At 32.4% G+C, this 22,238-nt stretch overlaps 2 protein-coding genes across 3 annotated transcripts in view; one reads left to right on the forward strand and one right to left on the reverse strand.

The window, feature by feature from the left end:
• Window positions 1-9,864: 9,864 nt before the first annotated feature.
• Window positions 9,865-15,200, reverse strand: LOC132714239 (ADP-dependent glucokinase-like). 2 transcript variants are annotated; one of them, XR_009623536.1, is made up of 6 exons: window positions 14,768-15,200; window positions 14,313-14,503; window positions 13,993-14,089; window positions 13,195-13,331; window positions 10,941-12,733; window positions 9,865-10,707 (listed from the first exon to the last, which is right to left on the reverse strand). XR_009623536.1 is itself a non-coding variant. In XM_060697046.1 (5 exons), the coding sequence occupies exons 1-5, from the start codon at window positions 15,103-15,105 to the stop codon at window positions 12,063-12,065; spliced, it is 1,434 nt and encodes a 477-aa protein (XP_060553029.1). In that variant the 5' UTR covers window positions 15,106-15,200; the 3' UTR covers window positions 9,865-12,062. The 2 variants fall into 2 exon arrangements, 1 of the variants encoding a protein (XP_060553029.1); XM_060697046.1 differs by having other exon boundaries at window positions 9,865-12,733.
• A 4,513-nt stretch (window positions 15,201-19,713) lies between these two features.
• The window catches only part of LOC132714240 (anaphase-promoting complex subunit 1-like), a 41,695-nt gene continuing 39,170 nt past the window's right edge, over window positions 19,714-22,238 (forward strand). Inside the window, exon 1 of the mRNA XM_060697047.1 lies at window positions 19,714-19,859. The gene's annotated coding sequence lies outside the window, so the exon portion shown is untranslated. The remainder of the gene's footprint in view (window positions 19,860-22,238) is intronic.

Genomic DNA, 22,238 nt, shown 5'->3' on the forward strand with positions numbered 1-22,238 from the left:
TAACAACATCTATTTTTAAATGCTGTGAAATAGTCTAAACAGATGCCCTATACCTCTATGAAATACCTGTTCCCTTTTTTCTTCTTTCATTCATATATTAAAGTAGGTACAACAAAGTTTGTTATTAGAAATCTTCCTTATATATATCTGAACAATACTACAAGTGAGATAGAAAAAAACATGATTCAAATATTTCATCACATGACATTAATTTTTATCTTCAACTCTATAGAAGTTCATGAAATTAGGACAATGTTGAACATACTATAAACAGCAATAAATGGTGTGTGTTTATTTCAAGAACAAGATCCAATCACAATTTCTACCTCAAATCAGTTGTAGAAAAGCATTGAACAAACTTTTTTCATTTTACCTGTATAAATAATACATGTGTTGATTGAACTAGTTACTAAAAGGAAAGTTACTCACTGTGTGTGTAGAGGTTAGAATATCTCCGGGACATATAATTTCTGAATTATAAAATCAAGAGTTTGTAGTTAATTACCTAATTAAATAATAGTTTCTTCTTCCTTTCACATTTTCGTTTTATACCAGTTTTTAATGGGTGAATAGTGCAAACACATAAGGATCCATATCAAGTTTTGTTCATTCCATCGTAGTTTTTTAATTATAAAATATTGAGCTTGCATTGTTTTGTGATAGACATGCTTTTTCCCTTTTTTGTCCAGTAAATTTTATATCTCTTAACTGAGTATGTTTTACCCTTTTTTCTTCATATTTAAATATTCTTTAAAGTTTAGGGCACCTTTGTATGTGTTAACGATACATTTCAGAAATGACAAGAATTAGTACCCTTAATTATATATTAATATAGTTTGCCAGTAACTTACAAAAATCCAGTTTAGAAGAATATATGATATGGGGAGATTTTTATGCCACCGCAGCATCTGCGATGCGGTGGCATATAGCGATTCACCTGTGTGTGTGTGCGTGTGTGTGTGTGTTTGTTTGTTTGTTTGTGTGTGTGTGTGTTATATAGATTATATAGTGAACTTAAAAAATCTTCTTGTGAAAAACCACTAGTCCAAATTTCAACCAAACTTGGCAGGATTGATCCTTGGGTGAAGCGCTTCCAAAGTTGTTCAAAGAATTTCATTCCATGCAGAAATCTGGTTGCCATGGCAACCAAAAGGAATTATAAGAATAAATTAAAAAAATCTTCTTGTAAAGACCCAAAAGGCCTAGAGCTTAGATATTTTGCATAAGGCATTGTCTGGTAGACCTCTACCAAGATTGTTCAAATTATAGCCCTGGGGTCAAAATCGGCCCCGCCCCGGGGTCATTGATTTTCACTATATATAGATATAGTAAAAAACTTAAAATACCTTCTTGTAAATACCCAAAAGGCCTAGAGCTTAGATATTTTTGCATAAGGCATTGTCTGGTAGACCCTTACCAAGATTGTTCAAATTATAGCCCTGGGGTCAAAATTGGCCCCGCCCCGGGGGTCTTTGATTTTCACATATATGTACATATAGTAAAAAACTTAAAATACCTTCTTGTAAAGACTCAAAAGCCTAGAGCTTAGATATTTTGCATAAGGGCATTGTCTGGTAGACCTCTACCAAGATTGTTCAAATTATAACCCTGGGATCAAAATCGGGCCCCGCCCCGGAGGTCATTGGTTTTCCTAAAAATGTATATAGTAAAAACTTATAGTAAAAACTTTTAAAACAATTTCTTCTAGCAATTGACAAATGCTAGAGATTAGATATTTGGCATGAAACATTGTGAAGTGAACTTCTAGCAAGATTGTTCAAATTATAGCCCTGGGGTCAAAATTGCCCCCGCCCCGGGGGTCATTGATTTTCAATATATACATATAGTAAATAAAAAAAATCTTATTGTCTGAAGGTACAAGGCTTAGAGCTTTAATATTTGTTAAATGATATCATCTATAGGTACTCTACCAAAGTTGTTCAAATTTTGCCTCTAGTGTCAAAATTAGCCCCGCCCCAGGGGCCATAGGTTTTCCTTATATGTATATAGTAAAAACTTAAAAAAATCATCTTCTCTAGATTTACAAAGGCTAGAGTTAAGATATTTTGCATGAAACATTATGTAGTGAACCTCTAGCAGGATTGTAAAAATTATAGCCCTGGGGTCAAAATTGGCCCCATCCCCAGGGGTCATTGATTTTCACTATGTACATATAGTAAAAAATTAAAAAATCTTCCTTATATGTATAAAGTAAAAACTTGAAAAATCCTCTTCTCAGAATTGAAAAATCCTCTTCTCTGAATTGACAAAGGCTAGAGGTTAAATATATGGTATGAGACTTTGCGAAGTGAACCTTTACCAAGATTGTTCAAATTATAGCCCGGGGGTCATTAACTTTCATTATGTACATATAGTAAAAAAATGAAAAATATTTTTGTCTGAAGGTACAAGGCATAGAGCTTTGATGTTTGCTATATTATATATATCATCTATAGGTCCTCTACCAAAGTTGTTCAAATTTTTCCCCTGGTGTTAAAATTGGCCGTGCCCGGGGGCAGTGATTCTCATTATGTACACATAGTAAAAACAGAAAATAAAACAAATGTTTTCTAAATGGGAGAAAGCTACAGCTTAGATATTTGACTTGAAATGTTGTTTGGTGGACCTGTATCAAGATTGTTTTGAATTAAACCCTTGGGTCCAAAATTTTGCCTTGCCCAAGGGGACAGTGACCTACTTTCTTGTCCTTTGATGTACAGCAATGAAATTTTGACCATGTGCACAGTTTTAGTTGTAAAATTGAATTTTGATATCAGGTGACCTAGATTTTGATGATGTGACCTACTTTCTTGTCCTTTGATGTACAGCTATGAAATTTGAACCATGTGCACAGATTAAGATGTAAAGTGAACTTTGATATCAGCTGACCTAGATTTTGACAAAGTGTCTTACTGTGTTGTCCTTTGATGTAGTCATGAAATTTAGGCTGTTTGAAATATGACCTTCACCACCAAATTCACTAGACTTGAGTGCATTGATATATTCCTACTCTGATCTTTTATTGAGTTAACAACAGATTTAACCACTAATCAGATAAGAATTAGATAGGTCAGGGATCTATGCATTATGACAATCTACAAAATTGAATAGAAAAAAAAAATCTGTTCCTACACTACTATTTAGTGTTGTATTTATGCGGTGGCATAGCATTTTTCTCAAATGCAATCTTGTTTTTTATCAGAGAGCAAAATGTTTGATATAAAGTGATTGCATATTTCAAATTATAGAATATTAAATTTTTTGTAGCCCATTGAAATACAAAATATAGCTTTGAATACTACTGAATCTTTTTTTAAGGGGAAATTTTCTTTTTCAAATCTACGAAAGCTGAATGTTAAAGTGAACTTACTCTATACCGTTGACATATAAATCTTAGTAAAGTTGTAAACCTTTAGACCACTTTAAACATGTAAAGGCATAATACTCTAGTGACACAAAGTAATAAACAAGTCCTTTTAGTAAATTTTTTGTTAGTAGAAGTGTTTAAAAGATTACACTGTAAATAACATTTATATGATAATGTGGACATTATGTAATTTATTCTCATACATACAGCACCTCCTCTGTTTTTAAGATTATTCTCCTTTTTTCCAGTTGTGAATATTGATATTGTAACTTACTTTTTGATCTTTGTAAAATATGCCCAAATTATCTCCTTTGTTTCCCTATATATTAAATCTTTTTAAATAATATCACTCTGGTTTGTTATTTCTTGTAGTGACTGATACACTTACCCTTTGAAATAATTGTAAACAGTTACCAGTATCCAACTACCAATATCTAACTTCTTGGAATTGGTTAACCATACAGTTTCCTTTTCTTTTATTAAGTGCCAAAAAGGGAAATAACTTGAAAAAAAGAAAAAACACTACAGATATGTAACTTGGTGACCTATATTCGATCTTGGCTTAGAAATTATCAAAACAAAATTTCAGACCAATTTCCATCATATTTGGATCAAAACAGAAGCCACTAGACTGTAAACAATATTTTTAGCTCCTGTGATCTAGTTTTTCATCCGAAATGAACTTGTCCGAGCAATTACCTAGACAAGCATCCTGACCAAGTTTGATGATGATTGAGGCAAAAATGTGACCACTAGAGTGTTAACAAAGTTTTTCCATATTTGGGCTGTGTGACCTAGTTTTTGACCCGAGGTGACCCGTATTCAAATTTGACCTAGAAAAAATCCAAATAAACTTTCAGACCAATTTCCAGGATATTTGGATCAATACAGTAGCCACTAGAGTATTCAAGGGATACTCGGGCAAATTAATGACAAAAATATCAAAATTAACTTTTATACTCGAATCATGCTAAAATGACATTTGTAAAAGTCCCAGTATGAATTTCTGTATAAATTCTATATATTTTGGGTTTGAAGCATAGATATATCTACATATGTTGAACGAAACTTAGACGACGGCAGAATCACAGAGTAGTTTTAAAACTAGTCATGTGACTTGAACAAACCCTGGAATTACAATAACAGATATTGTGGATATAGTATGATTGAAACAAAAATCTAAATCATTCATTTGACATGTTCTTTAACATTCACTGTGACAACTTTTGTGAAATCTTAACACAAGAACCTGACCAGCGTGGTAAGTTAGGAAACCACCATTTATTCTTTACGAGGAGAAAAGGCTTTGTTCCTGTGACTGCCTATTGTTTCATTTTGAGGACATTTACAGGTAATGAATGAAAAATTCAAAACTAAGAAATGAAAATTTTGTCTGGATCTCTGTTCAACAAGATTTTTCTATTTTTAGCTCCTGTGACCAAGTTTTTCATCCGAGATGACCCATGGTTGAACTTATCCAAGCAATTACCTAGACAAGCATCCTGACCAAGTTTGATGACAAATGAGTGTTAACAAGGTTTTCCCATATTTGGGCGGTGTGACCTAGTTTTTGACCCCAGGTGACCCATATTGGAATTTGACCATTTTCCAGGGTATTTGCATCAATACAGTAGTCACTAGAGTGTTAACTAGGTTTTTCTTTTTTAGCTCCTATGACCTAGTTTTTCAGCCAGTATTACCCATGTTCGAAGTCATCCGAGCAATTACCTAGGCAAGGATCCTGACCAAGTTTGATGATGATTGAGGCAAAAATGTGACCACTAGAGTGTTAACGATCAAATATGGACCCAACAAGACAGACATTCAACGATCCTGCTCAGGGAGCTATAAAATTTTACAGGAAAGTATAATCACAAACATAATTATACAAGTCTGTAAAACCTTTGAGTTTTGTAGTGACCTACTACATGTATAGTGATTCAAAAGACCAGTGTGATTTTAAGTGAATACCTGAAATATAAACCTGTACTTTATTAAAACCTGAACCAAGTGTTAACCTAATGGGAAGCTGTGGTGAGTAATTCTGTAATTCCAAAACAACAACACTCGATCTTTTAATTCAAGTTAATTTTTATTTTACATTGGTGATTATATGCAAATACATTGGTATGATAATTAACAATAAGAGTTTCAAAAAATAAATTGGCACAATTATCATATTACTACAAACTATGTATTAATTGAGAGGATGTGAAGCTATAACTGGTGTATACATACTACATGTATCAACTAATGTTGCAAACATGAACCTAGTCTAGGAACCAACACCTTTGACTTACAATATGGTAACTATAAAAATAGTGTAACAAGAATAAAGAAACATAAGCAAACACTATTATATATTTTCAATATGTCCAAATAAATTATTGACAAAGATATGACCAGATACGATCATCAACTTACTACTTTGGCCTCGCCCTTTTCAGCTGTTGACCCGGCATCTGTACATGATAAGTCTACTTATTGTGCCAAAAATTTATGCCTGATATTTCAAATGACAGAATTGTTGTTCAGCCATGAACAGCTCAATGCACTTTCATAAAAACAGGACTTGATGTACAAGTGCAGCACTTGTACATCAAAAGTCATGTTTTTATGAAAGTGCTACCTTAACCTTAGAGGGCTGTAGTCCTGTTTGAATGGGGGGGGGGGGAAGCAGGGGGGTGTGCGTGCCACATATCATCATCATGTCCAGCACATTTATGCACTGTTATTTTAAATTCCATGACTGTTGTTGCACTTTAACCCATTACTTCATGAGCATTTTGCGAAAAATGGCTGTTTTCATTGAAAAGTCTCCCGTTACAAGTTCAAATTGCTATAAAACTATAACAAGAGGGCCATGATGGCCCTGAGGTCGCTCACCTGTATATAGGCCCCCCTAACCCCCACCCCCCCCCCAAAGGTTGCAGGGCCAATTTAACCCAAGGGCTTTTATTTGCACAAACTTGGTAGACACCCATAAGAAGATGTTTCATGCTAAACATCTAAGCTCTAGCTCATTGGGCTTTTTAAAAGAAGTTTTTTTAAAGTTTTTACTATACACATATAGTTAAAAACAATGACATCCCTGGGGCCGGGCCAGTTTTGACCCCAGGGCTTTTATTTGAACAAACTTTGTAGACACTTACTAGAAGATGTTTCATGCTTAATATCTAAACTCTAGCTATTTGGGTTTTTTCAAAGAAGATTTTTAGTTTTTGCTATACACATATAAAGAAAATTAATGACCCCCGGGGCGGGGCCAATTTTGACCCTAGGTCTTTTATTTGAACAAACTTTGTAGACACTCACTAAAAGATGTTTCATGCTTAATATCTTAACTCTAGCTATTTGGGTTTTTTCAAAGAAGATTTTTTAAGTTTTTGCTATACACATATAAGGAAAATCAATGACCCCCAGGGGCTGGGCCAATTTTGACCCCAGGGCTTTTATTTGAACAAACTTGGTAGACACTTATTAGAACATGTTTCATGCTAAATATCTTAGCTCTAACTCTTTTGGTTCTTTAAAAGAAGGTTTTTTAAGTTTTTACTATATGCATATAGGGAAAATCAATGACCCCCTGGGGCGGGGCAAATTTTGAACCCAGGGCTTTTATTTGAACAAACTTGGTAGACACCTATTAGAACATGTTTCATGCTAAATATCTTAGCTCTAACTCTTTTGGTTCTTTAAAAGAAGGTTTTTTAAGTTTTTACTATATGCATATAGGGAAAATCAATGACCCCCGGGGCGGGGCCAATTTTGACCCCAGGGCTTTTATTTGAACAAACTTGGTAGACACTCACTAGAAGATGTTTCATGCCAAATATCTAAGCTCTAGCTCTTATGGTTTTTTAAAAGAAGACATTTAAAGTTTTTTCTTTCGGTTCCCATGGCAACCAGAGTTCTAAATGGAATTAAATTCTTTGAACAATTTTTAAAGGTGACCACCAAAGGAACATTCCTGTGAAGTTTGGATGAAATTGGCTTAGTGGTTTATGAGGAGATGTCATTTAAAGTAAAAGTTTACGGACCGACGGACGCCGGACGAAAAGCGATCACAAAAGCTCACCCTGTCACTTTGTGACAGGTGAGCTCAAAACTACTTCAATACTAATCAAACTTGGCACAAATGTTGACTGGACTATTGCCTTTGCAACAACATGCTCAGGCTTAAATTTTCTGTTACCATGGTAACGAGGGGACATCTCAAAATTGCCAAAAATCACTAGTTTGAGTTGATTTTTTCCATCAAAATTGATTTCAAAGTACTGCAACTTCTCAATGGATTGAGATAGAGTCAAATGCTTTTCAGCATTGGTTACACGTTACCTTATATCGATCTGGGGTCATTTTTAGCCTCTCAAAAGTCCAAAATTTTCTTGGCGGGACTGCTGCCCCCTTCAAACCCCCCAAACAGAAGGGGGCACATCCCCCTTCTGGCAACCCCCTGATGTATCTTTTGGTTAGGGGGCTGCACCGAAAAAGTGGTCACTTTTTTAACAACATTTCTCAAACAAAAACAAGTGTTGGTGGCCTAAATAAGCCATTTTTTCACTATATGAGACAACAAAAAAGGGGAGGGTGAAAAAGGCGTTAAAAGGCGTGTATATCGAGTAATGGGTTAATGAAAAATTCCATTTAAATCTATGTGTTACCTTGACCTACAAACCTATGTCTTTTATAACATTGTCTTAATGTGCAACTTCAAAATTTAGAACTGAGCAATTACATTGTTTTATATTGTTTTGGTCCTATCTGGAGAGAGCTTTAACAAAAGGTGTCTGTTTCATTCAACATAGATTACAATATCTGTGAAAGGAATTTAAGATTTCACAAACAATATATTCAATATAATGAATATATATATATTTTTTTTGGGGGGGGGGGGGGGGGGGGGGGTTTAACGTCACACCGACCCAGTATAGGTAGGTCATATGGCGACGTTCCAGCTTTCCTGGTGCAGGAAGATCTCAGATGTCCTCAGATTGCATTTATTGAGGCACGAACGGGGACACCTCATTAGAACCACCAACGTTCCGTAAGCTAGCTGGATAGCTTCCTCACATGATACAGAAATTAAAAACTTCATTCCTTCATTTTAAGGGACTGTATGATTTTATCCTAACAACACAAACAAATATTCCATAAACAGACAACCAGATATAGCTCAATACTTTGAACGTTGCTAACAAAATTAATGTTTCCTATGTGTCTGATTATAGAACTAGAATATAGTATATTACCACAACTCTTCACTTATGTTGAATCATTAGTCACACAATCTAGATTTCAAATAAAAAGAACAATTCTTACCATTAATATACATTATTATCTTACAATTGTAAATTGTATTTGTTTTTTTTCAAGTGGATGAGGAAAATTGGTCCAAGGATGTAAATGTATGCATTTTAATGGTAAACAACAGTATCACAGGTGTTAAAATCCTTTTTACATTTACATCTATAATACTGCTGCAGTCTGATATGTTATATGCTTAGGAGTGAACAATATAAACATATTTGATTCCAACTTAATTTACCATCTCATAAATTTTTTTTAAAGTAAATGTCCTCTCTGAGGGGAACCAGTAACCATACGTTGTTTTTTTTCTGCATGCTGACCAATATTCAGTATGTAAGTTATGTTTTATATCAATTGAAAACAAAATTGCCTTTACAATTCTGGAATTCTGAAATGATTTCAATCTAATTTTCTCATGTAAAATCAAATTTTAAAGCTGTATGCCTCCAGATAATTTAAAATATTTAAAGAAAATCAAACTTGAGAAAAATGTATGATTTTAAGAAAAATAAAGTAATAATTATACCTTTTGTGTGATTAAAAACTTATTTTACAGTGTTTATCACTATATTTCTACTGTGTGACTAATGCAGTAAGGGCTATTTTTGCTCATTTTAACCTCTTTGGTTATTTACGTGGATTAATTGTAAGTGCCATTTGCAATGTGAAAGTTACTGTCTTTGTTCACCTCATAATTATTAATATCTTACTTTTAAATACATTTTCAAAATTTTCATGACATTTAAGATAAATCTGGAGGCATGCTGCTCTAAGATGAAAATAATTTGGCTTTCACTTCAGCTAACCATGTGATATGAATTAGTTTTCAAAGCAACCAATAAAAATCAAATAAAACAGTAAAATTATTGAATAACAGTATAATACTCTCATATAATGACGGTGTGTGTGATACAGACTTCTATCATAGTTATTATTACAATTAACAGCACCGGTAAAAACATAACGATATAACACCATAATCATTATCTCATTTCTTTATATACAGCATACATTATATATAACATACTTCAACCAAATCATCAATGAATAAAATCCTGATTATTTTCAACATAATTTATCAAACACCAATTACACAAATGAACTACAATCACTTGTTACTTGATACTAAATATGGTATGTTAAGTGTTGAGACAAGCAGGTCAATGAAAATATTCTGAAAAGATTTTTCATTTCAATTAAAACTGATTTTATCAGTCACTTGACACTTGAAAATAAGTTTTCAGTCATTGTTACTAGCTGTATTGTTGTCAATGTATGATAAAACAAAGAAAACAAAGACATTATTTCAGATAATCTTGCTTGTTTTCAATGTAATTACTATAATTTACATTATCTTTTTATACGAGATACATGTTAATATAAACAAATCATGATATCATCATCTCTACATGTATATATAGCAAATACATATAATTCATAGGTGAATCACACACAAAATTCCTTTGCCAGGGGTGAGAGGGGAGGGGGAGGTGCACATTTATTTATAAATTGTTATACATCAAATCTTTATTTATTCTTATTTCATATAAACTTCCATTAAAATCATCCATTATAAAATTCGTCACAGGTTTTCCGGAGTTGATTAATAGAAGTCAATATATATAACAAGAGCTGTCGGTAGGACAGCAACGCTCGACTATTCTTAGTGCTTGAAAAAAAAAAAAATGCTTGATACAGTTACCTCCTCCTGCTTACAGGTTGGGGTAATGATGGTGAACAAGTGTGCAAAGTTTCAAAGCCATATGTCAATGAACTTTGAAAATATTTGAGGTATTACAAAAACTTTAACATAAATTCTAAGTCGAAAAAGGGGCATAATTCTGTCAAAATGCTTGATAGAGTTACCTCCTCCTGTCTACAAGTTGGGGTCATGATGGTGAACAAGTGTGCAAAGTTTCAAAGCCATATGTCAATGGACTTGGAAAATATTTAAGGTATTACAAAAACTTTAACATAAATTCTAAGTCGAAAAAGGGGCATAATTCTGTCAAAATACTTGATAGAGTTACCTCCTCCTGTCTACAGGTTGGGGTCATGATGGTGAACAAGGTGCAAAGTTTCAAAGCCATATGTCAATGGACTTTGAAAATATTTGAACTATTACAAAAACTTTAACATAAGTGGTTACGCCGACGCCGACACTGACGCCGGCGCTCGGGTGACTGCAATAGCTCTACTTATTCTTATCGAATAGTCGAGCTAAAAAGGGACAAGATTTTGTCAAAATGCTTGATAGAGTTACCTCCTCCTGTCTACAGGTTGGGGTCATGATGGTGAACAAGTGTGCAAAGTTTCAAAGCCATATGTCAATGGACTTTGAAAATATTTGAACTATTACAAAAACTTTAACATAAGTGGTTACGCCGACGCAGACGCTGACACTGACGCCGGCGCTCGGGAAATAACTGATGCAAGATCAAGTATGTTTTTATCACATTTACATATTTTATATCAAATTGTTACATATAAATAATAGAAATTTTACAGAAATACAAATTGACATGAAATTTATATGGCAGAAAAATTATTATTCACATTATAAAAAGTCATAATAAGAAAATCAAATGGATCACTTAGACACTTAAAAAATGAGCAATTTCAGTTAATACATGTATTTAAATACTTCTACAACTTATGGATTTCAAAGATTAATCTAGATGTCAGCTTAAAAAGCTTATTAAAATGTAAAGAACATATCAACATAAAAGCACTATTATGTTTTAATGGTTCTATAATACTTCATTTAATTGAATAAAAAGGCAGTTTTCATAAAAAAATGCTAATATTCACAAAATAGTAAAATATTATGACAATCAAAAGATATAATTTCAATCCAAAATAGAATATAAATATTTGTCATTTTCTTAACTGGATTGGGGAAAAATGAAAAAAGATTTATTTACATTAAACATGTTAATAAGCTGACCTGTCAGAGAAAAGAGGGTATAAAAACACACACAAAAATCAAAACTTTTTATCTTCATACAAATTGTTTCAGACAACAAAATGAATGTGTTTCTCAAAAAACTTTCCTATACTTTTATGACATCTTTTTGTTAATTGTTGACATAAAACAAGAACTATATGTATCAAAAAGCTGTTTTACAACACTCGCTTGTTTTAGGTATTTTTTATATCTTTTAAGTAATTGGAAACTTTAAACATTCTAAATATAACAATTAAAGAGGTAAGAAATGACTATGGTAAAATGTTTTCTGAATTTAATAAATAGTATAAAAATAAATGACTTGCTTTTCAAAAAAGATAGATATACATGTACAAAAATTACAAGAATCACATTAAAGCTGTATAAACAATTATTGCCTGTGATCCGATTTTTGGCTTGTCTTCTGTACAAAAGCTGTTATATTTGATAAAGGAGTCCTGCTGATGAGATATTGTCACCACCACCTCCTGTCTGAAGTACCTCCGTACATACAAGTACGGGGGCGAGACAGATATCAAACTCATCCTCTGACCAGCATGACACCGGTCTCTGCTCCTCTAGTGGTATTCTATCCGCTGAATCTTCACTTGTGCTCGTTGAAAATGACTCATCCATCAATAATTTAGCTTTTTCTGTATCAATATAATTGGATCCACAAACATGTCTGTTTGCAGTAAGTGAAGCTTTAGCTGCTGCTGACATTGTGTTCTTCCAGTCTGAACCTTTCTTTGTTAAGATTGCCTGGTAAGCTAGTGTGTGAACATGCAGTCTTGTTAACTTTCTCTTACCATTAGACTCATCAGTGTCTTTTAACAGGTTAAAAACTGTTCTCATTTGATCTAGAACAGTGGCTATCCTTGGACGAGAATCAGATATCAGAGCTATCTCTCCACTGGTTAAAATACTCACCAAGTTAGGTAACTCTTGTTCATTCATACCCAGAGAATCACATTGATAAACTACGCTGTCTACTATCTCCTTCATCAATGTAGCATCACTGAATGATGCCAGTTCAAAATGGGTCTTTGTTGAACGATCAGTCTTTATCAAAAGCTCATTCAGTTTCTTCAGTCTCTCTTCTCTGTAACCTAATAGAATAACAATATCAACTCATAACATTTTGGAACTGAAATTGACTATAGCTTTTGCAAACAGTAAAGAGCCAGGCCAGCCTGCACTACAGTGCAGACTGACCAGTCTCTAAACTGTTGGCTGACCAATATTTTACTTTCTTGATATCCCAAAATTGATAATGAACTGTTCCAAAAATGGTTGAGTCTATTTAAGAAATAAAGCAGGCTAAAGGTTAATAATAAACCTGACTCACTAAGAAGCATTACTAGAAATGTTAAATCATAGAAAAGAAATACAGAGTATTCTATACAAATGATACAAATATAGATATTCATTACTACAATAATCCATGTCTATAGATAAATCATAGACAGATGTTGTGAATATTGTACACTGTATGTAACATATCATCTTATTTTCACATATATACATATTTGTATATCATTGTGATAGGACAGGGTTGTTGATGACTTACCTTCTTTAAATGGGAAGTTATCCATCATCTGTAACCCACCAACAACCAAAACTGAGGGATCAAAACTTGGTAACTCCATTTCTAGATCTTCTAATGTATCCAAAAATGGATTACTTTTATCACTGTGTATTATAAACCTGTAACATTATAAAATGAAATAAAACTAATATATGCAATTAGTTTTTAAATCTTTGGAATGATAGAAAAAAAAAACTTTCAAAACACACTAATTAAAACAAGAATATAAGTAACATCAATGCAGGCTTTTACTATGACAAAGCTTAACTTAAACTAGTTTTAAGGTAAAGTGAAAAATATGTCTTTATACGCTACTGTCCTTGACCCTAATCCTATATAATCCTATCAACAAACCTTTTGTTTTTTGTTAAACAGTGGACATTTTAAATATCTTTAAAAAGTCAATTTTTATCAAAACATCAAAAAGCATTGCCTTGCCAATAGAATTAACTTAATATTAAAGCTGCATGTCTCCAGATAAGCAAACAAATGAATGAGTGACTTGCAGTATTTATCACCACATTTCTACTAACACAGTGACACCTATTTTTGTATATATTTACCTTTATTTGGTAGTTTACCTGGACTGAAAGTGCTGTTTGCAATGTGTAAATTACTTTTTTTGTTCACTTGAAAATGTGTTTTTAATGAAATTGGCTTTAATGTGGAGGCATGCTGCTTTATACATATTGTAACATTCCTTGTTCTTGACAATTTATTTACTTAAATATTATGGGGTTCTATACCCAACAAACATGCAAATTTAAGATGTATTGTTACCTGTTGGCTCTAGAAGCTGTATAGTTACCCCATTTACTACCAGCACTGTATTCTAACACAAGGTGGAGCTCATCAACATCTAAAGGTTTCCCTAAAACTAAATCAAAACAAAAATCTAAAACTGTTACTTCTAGTACAGTACTGAGTAAATAATGTTAAGAAAAGTCAAATAATATTTCTTTATTAATCATCTGGAGGCAATAATCTCGACAGTTATACCTTAATATCTAGGTATGTTTCCTTTTATATTATGAGCAGTGTTTACTTTTACCATACATTTCAGCTAACACTAACAATAAATCATATAGAAAAATGTATACCTCTTATTGACTCTGGAAGCTGTTTCCTAGTTTGCTCTGTGAATCTTGCTGCAAGGAGAATTTCTGCCCCTTCTATAGCAAGCCTTCGTGCCATTGCAGGAGCATTTCCTCCAAGAGCCAAACGAGCAGAAGGAACATCTCTAGCTGCAGCAGCTACCTCAGCAAATAGTGTTGCATTCTCTACATAGCGCCTGGAAAATCAATAAATGCCTTATATCTTTATTTCATTTTACCTTCTGGCATAACAAATGTAGTGATATAATGAACAAGACAAAAAGGTGACCATAAAATATAGATGTTCCAGTTTGTTGCTAAGGAATATAAACTAACAAAACAAATGATAATTACAGATATAACACCTCAGTTAAGCACATTATTAAAAAGTATTTAGTGTTAATAAATACATATTTGGTAAATATGTTTTGACAGTAACAAAACATAATAAATAGACTTACTCTGCTGCAGCACCTTCACCAAAGAAATAGGTAAAAATTCTAACAAAATCTGATGCTGATGTTATATCCTTCACATGTGCAGGATCATCTGGGACGGTATAATCTAATTTTTCAAGAACTTCTTGGACATTTGCAAATATATCTTCACAGCCACCAAAGCCAAGTGCAATTCTTGTGTTCCTTTCTACGCCAACTTTCTTCTCGGCTCTCAGAAGACCATGCAACACCCGTCCCAATTTCTCCTGTAGCAAATCGGCAGATCGCTTTTTGTATAACACAGCGCACAGCACGATCAGAATAGAACAAACAATTAATGATTTTGAGTTCAGAAAAGCCATTATGACAGAAATGTAAATCTTTAACACTGCTGAATGCTTTCCAGTAATTCTTGTTTACGTCTTCACCCGGATGTCTGTATCAATGGACGCTTGTAAATGCTAGTGTCGTGCCTGATTAGTTGTGAATTGCACGTTGATTGATGTTCTCTTTTTCAAAATTTAAAATGCCTGTTAATGTTATTTTTTTATTTTATTTATTTTTGGCCCAGGTATAATGCAAATGGTAGCCAACGTGCAGCAAACTCTATCATGGCATTGTTGACAAAGGTGAAGCGTGAGTTTTGTTCACAGTTAAGTATATTTTACAATTCACAGTCCAACAGATGAAAATGAAGTAGCGATTATGATAATATCGGTCATATTTTGTCTGTATATAGTATATGGGCTACTGATAACCCAGATATTGTTTCAAATAGAAAAAAAATCTATTGGCTTGTGCAAAGAGGTGAAATACCAGTAAAATTAAATTACCTTATTTAAAGAAATGGCAGTACAATGAAAATTACATTTTAAAGTATATATTAAAGATAATTAAAGAGTATATCAGCTTCCTTGACTTTAAAAATAAAGTATGTGTCACGGTTCAGAACTGTTCACTAATTCAGAACTGTTCAACTAATTTCAATCTGTGACATATGTAAATAATACTGATTCTTTGGAATTATATTTTTAGCAAGGAGACAAAAGGTGCATGTTAGGTACGTACGTAGTTTTTTTATGATAAGAAAATAAATATCAGCAAGGGATACTTAATTAACGTCCATGAAACACTGCCAATACAATATAAGATAAGATAAGATAAGTTTTATTTCAAGTCGGCAAATTTTCAACAGTACAACATAAGCTCTAGGAGCTTTTATAACCGACTGTATATAACATAAAGTATAATATCAACAAAGATATAACAGCTACAATAAAAATGATTTGACATGATATATATATATATATATATATATATATATATATATATATATATATATATATATATATATATATATATATATATATATATATATATATATATACATCACATACATAAAATAGACCTTTTTAGATATTTTTATGAAAATGAATCAGATGCTAAAAAACTAAATGATAGTTTACCCAATTCTACATCATTAGCTTGTATAGTAAACTATGCTTACAATGTCTAGTATCTAAAAATTTTACTTAAAATTCAATAATGTACCGATTAAACAATTAAAAATTTAATGAATATTTAAATGAATGAATAAATAAATTAATAAATAAAAATATTAAAAAAAATAAACATACATTTTTTATATATGATTTAAATATGAAAGACTATGGGTTATCAGACTACACAAAGACAGAAGGTATCATACATGTAAGTCAACAGTTGAACTCATTTAACAGCTAGCTTGAGTCATGCTGGAAAGATAAGCAAAAAAAAAAAAAAAAAGGGATCTAGAAACTAAATGCAACATCCTATCTAGAAACTAAATGACAATATTACCATAAACATTTAAAGCAAAAACTGAAGAAACTAAATAATAAATGAGACCAAAAAAAAAATGTTCATACCCAGAAAAATAAATAAAAGTGGAGTAAATAAATAAATAAATAGAAGTTAGCTGCAAGCAATACATTTACACTGTTTACCATTCCAGGATGAAATTAACTTTTTAAACTGAGCAAAATTTGAACATTTTCTAAAATTGTCAGGCAGAGTATTCCATAAAGCAGGTGCAGCATACCTGAAAGATTTTTTACCAGTAGTTGTAGTTCTTACTTGCGGGATCTGCAAAATATTTGAAAATGTAAAATTTATACCAGATGTTTTCTTGGCAATAAGGTCAGACAGAACAGCAGGAGACATATCATGAAAATTTTTAAAAGTTTCAATGGCCATAGCCCTCATTCTTCTTATTTTTAGAGTTTGTATGTTTACTTTTGTTTGCATATCTTCATAACTTGAATTAAAATCATTATAGACAAATCTAAGTGCTCTTTCCTGTAGTTTTTCCATCTTTTTAGTATTATTTTCTGAACAGAAATGCCATGACATAGGACAAAAATTTAAATTGGACAATATAAAAGTATGAAAGATTGTTAACCTATTTGTTTGATTTAAATTGTGAACTATTCTTTTCAGGATACAATATCAAACAACAGCGTGACACAGGGGTTGTTAAGCCTCTGTGATAAAATTATTCTTGAGTTGCACTCATTAAATAAACAATCCACATAGAACAGGTTTATGTAAGATAAAAATAAGATAAAAATGGGACATTTTTTAAGTGTTGAACTTTTCTGGTCCTTCATAATAATGGATGTCGGCATGTTTTGAAGCTTGGATAAGTTAGGGGGTGTAAGAGATGTCACTCTTTATCTTATGAACAGACTCAATGAAACCGAGTCTGCAATTTTCATTATATTATAATAATGTTGTCGTTAAAATTGCTTCTGGTGATTACATTTTATCCTTTCACTTGTATCAATTTCGGCCCGATATAACAAGGTGCCGTATATTTTTACTGATCTACGGCACTTGATCACGTGGTTTGCCGTACTACTTTTCAAGAAAAAATATAATTAGGAAATAGATATCAATTCTGAGTGCATTGTTGTAGAATAATGCACGGTTTGAGTTCAAATGCGTAGTAATATAATCACGAAGGCCGATAGGCCTGATTGATTAATTACAAAGCATTTGAACGAAAAACTAAGAAGAATTAATATCTATTTCCATTCTAACACGTCAAGAAAAAATATAATTATTATTATAAAGTTGGACTTTATGTTTGGTGGTTAAATTTGTTTTCGCCTTAGAGTTTCCATTAGAAACGTTATTTAAAGGCTGTTCCAGTGGGTTAAAAAACTGTCGTTAAATCTACCATGTGTAGAAACATTTTGAGAATAACGAATTTTGGAAACGTTGATAAAACTTTGTTTGTGTATTTTATTTCACTCTATAATTTTTCAAGCGAAATACAAATTATTAAAAGTGAAATAAATGTAAAACTTAACTCGTTTGCGACATTTAAATAGCGTACTTGATTTGATTGTTTTGCACGTGCTGTTTGGCGCTATATTGTGACGTCACGTAAACAACACTTTAAACGTCTGTACAGCGTTAATGACTGAATTAAAGATATTGGTGTTCGGATTCATTTTCTTAGTTAGACCATTTTCTTTCATTCTAGATAGTTTTCACAACAAAATTCGTCAAAAATTGTTTTTATTTATCAGATTTTCAAACAAAATGGCGCCCTCAATGTGAAAATACACAGGGAGATAATAAGAACGGCGAGTGCATTGCTGTACAATAATGCACGCTTCGGGCCTTCTTTGTTTATATAGAAAAAAATCCGATAGTGTTAGAATTATTATTATAATGTTGGACTTTATGTTTGGTGGTTAAATTTGTTTTCGCCTCAAAGTTTCCAACAGAAACGTTCTTTACAGGCCGTTCCAGTGGTATGAAAAAAAATCTTCTATGTGTAGAATAACGAATTTTGGAAACGTTGATAAAACTTTGTTTGCTTATTTTATTTCACTCTATAATTTTTCAAGCGAAATAAAAATTATAAAAAGTGAAATAAATGTAAAACTTAACTCGTTTGCGACATTAAGATAGCGTACTTTATTTGATTGTTTTGCACGTGCTGTTTGGCGCTACATTGTGACGTCACATAAACAATACTTTAAGCGTCTGTACAGCGTTAACGACTGAATAAAAGATATTGGTGTTAGAATTCATTTTATTAGTTAAACCATTTTCTTTCATTCTAGATAGTTTTCTAAAAAAAATTCGACAAAAAATTGTTTTTATTTATCACATTTTTCAAACAAAATGGCGCCTTCAATGTGAAAATACACAGGGAGATAATGATTAAGAACGGCTAGTGCATTGTTGTAGAATAATGCACGCTTCGGGCCTTCCTTGTTTATATAGAAATATTTCCGATAGTGTGATTGGTAAAGGTAGTTTGCCTAATAAAATTCTATAGAAAAAACGGTGACAGGATAAATAGAATAATAGATTGGTGCCGTGGATGGGGAAAGTTTATCTGGCGAGGCGGAGGAATTTATTCGGTGAACCTATTATTTTCTATTTTCCAGATTTATATTTCGCCGTAATAAAAACAATTAATGGAGAACTGAGCTATAGCCACAACTTGGAAGTTTAAGCACTTAAATTGACCTCTTTAAATTTTATCATTCTCTATGTTCTAGTTAAAGTTTTTGATTTTGGAACATAACATTCAATTATGATTGTTACCATCTTGTTTTGGGCATTTAAATAATCTCATATTTTAGAGGTCCACTATTACCCCCCCCCCCAAAAAAAAGAAAAAAAAAGAAAAAAGAAAACAATATCAATATTAGCCGATAATCAGTAAAGTTCTGCAGTACCCAGATTGCATTAAATCAGCATTAATTATATATCAGCAGATTGCTTTGAAATTAAATGAATGGATTTCAAAACACTGGTTCATTATTTTTTTGGTTGCTGTATCGATTTCAAATAATAAAAAAGTTCTTTTTCGTGTTATAAGAATCCGAAAAAGTATTTTACTCTACAAATCGTTAGAGGTCTGACACTGTCCGCCGAAGGCCCCTCTGATCGCTTTCATAATTCTGTCAGATCAAACTGAAATCAAGCACAGCAAAAAGCGCTTAGCGACTCGGACTTCTTAAAAAATATTCTAAGTTAGAAAAAAGAAGGTTTTGTAAATTAAGTTGGACTTATTTGCAAAAAAACTCTGCTGCATATAAGTACTCAACAAGTAATTAATCAAAATGACTTTATATTTGATAAATTATCTGTATGTTAAATATAAATATTTATATTTGTACGTAATGACACATGATTTCGCGACACCGGTAAAAGTAAATGTTTATACATACTAAACTTCCATTATAACAGAACACATTGAGGCCTGTAATAAACATTATTTTAATCCATTTTTAAAGGACATTGGTGTTACTCCCTCGTTAACCTTTATAGAAAGGCCTGCTCTTAAAACCAAGCATTATACTTGGTTCCTATGACCTATGATATCACGGGTTCTATGATATTACCAGGGCCTTTTCACTAGTTTTGGGGAAGGCGCCCTAGCCCTTTTTGTGGGGAAAAAATGCGTGATTTTCACAACTTTGGGTGAAATATCATATTTTCACACATTTCAGAGGAATATCATAATTTATTTGCATATCTTCCTCCAATCACATGTAAGGTTTACTGTAGCAGACTTCCCGAAATACGTCGGTCCGACGGACATGTCCGATAAATTTTGATCAGGTCCGACAATTTTTTATTCCTGATCAGTCCGACTGTCCGGCTTTTATCCAAGCTGCATGTATACAAAATGGCGTCGCTAAAGGTGCCAAACATTGGAAAAACCGAAAATCTACGTCAGAAGAGTGCGCAGAACAGCAATAAAAGGATGAAAATATTAGACCTGAGACAAAATTTAATGAAAAATGGAAGCAGAACCATGAATCATTGGTGTATAACAGGGAGGAGATGAAAATGCGCTGTACGGATTGTGCGAAAAAAATAAAAAACAAAAAGTGTCTTAGAAATACAAACACAAGTTTTTCTTTGATTTTGATCAATTTTATTTGGTCCGACAGATTTTGTTTCGGTCCGACAGATTTTCATGGTTTGTCAGACCGAATGTCTGACAGTTTTTTTCAACTTTCGGGAAGTCTGCTGTAGTGCTAAGCTTTCTGTCCAACAGGAGTAAAAGACATTTTTTACAGATCAATTTTTTGCCCTTTATATTTACTCATATGTCCTATTTATAGTATTTTACATTGGTCATGTGAGGGTTCTTGGTTTGATTCAGAGGGTACATTATTATCAGTTTACACTGTATTGCGTTATTGAATTATTAGCTTTCATTGGACAAAACAATTATCTATTTTTAAACAAGAAAGTTTGTTTACAAGTTTTATTCTTCAGTTAAAGGGGAAATATTTGCCAGAAGGGGTATTTTAGACTGTTTTTTGGGGGAAAAAGATAGTAATTTGGCTTGGGGAAGTAGCCTGATACAGGCTACAGCAAAGAAGGGTAAAAAGGCCCTGATTACAGTATTTACATTTTCTGTGAGGCCATCCTTAAAAAAATGTTTGTTTGCAGTAACCCGACCCAGATTTTTCAAGGTGGGTGGGTAGGTAGGTCGATTTTTTTTTTTTTTTTTTTTTTTTTTTTTTAATTGAACTGTACTCCCAAATAAACATGGATTTTCAAAATGCTGGACAATTTATGCTTTGATAATCTGGTAACAATTAATAAATTGATAAATGAATTCTAATTAAATAATACCACATTTTATTTCTTCTATTAACCTTTAAAAGAACAAAAACAAAGCACAAGGCATAATTTTCTGATTCAAAAAAATTTATTTTATTATCCAGACCATGAAAAAAACTTTTGAGTAGGGGCAAATTTTGTGAGTCGGTTGCGTTACTGCAAACAAACATTTTTTTAAGGATGGCCTGACTGCTAGTTAAAGCAACACTTGCACACAATGATGCTATTATTATTAAAACAGGCACACTAAATTCATTTTCATCTGCCAATAAATTTTATTCTGTGAATAATGACTGTATTGGCGGGAAGAAAACTATTTTATAAAATCTTCATATTTGTCTACTATTTCCCTTGTTTTTACACAGTCAATTAAAATATGTTATAATCCCATATACTGACAAATCATCTGTTCATTTAGTTTGCATTTTTTGCAAGTTAACTGTTGGAAGTTTTTCACAACTTGACTTGAAGATTTTGACCCATCTATCCTTCAATACTTGGATTTTTGGGGATTACCGTGATACCATAGTATTGAAATTGCCCAAATTGGCAGGCATTCGAAATTGTTTTAAAAAAATGACATTTTAATTGGATCTTTTGAAATACTTTTTGACACTCAGTCTTTGAAAAAGTTCACTTATTAAATAGAAGAAAAATCTCATTCCTAATTATCCCCCGCAGAAAGGCGGCGGGGAATATAGAAATAGTCTCTTTCCTTCCGGTGAATATTTTTGTCCGGAGCATATCTAAAAAATAATGTATTTGAGGTATCAACTTGAAACCTCATAGGTGAAAAGATCTCATTGAGGAGTGCAGCACACAAGAATGATAACTCTACCCTGCATAA

The sequence above is a fragment of the Ruditapes philippinarum genome, unplaced genomic scaffold (genome assembly GCF_026571515.1).
Source record: "Ruditapes philippinarum isolate M1 unplaced genomic scaffold, ASM2657151v2 ctg35_1_1_1_1, whole genome shotgun sequence".
Lineage (NCBI taxonomy): Eukaryota > Metazoa > Mollusca > Bivalvia > Venerida > Veneridae > Ruditapes > Ruditapes philippinarum.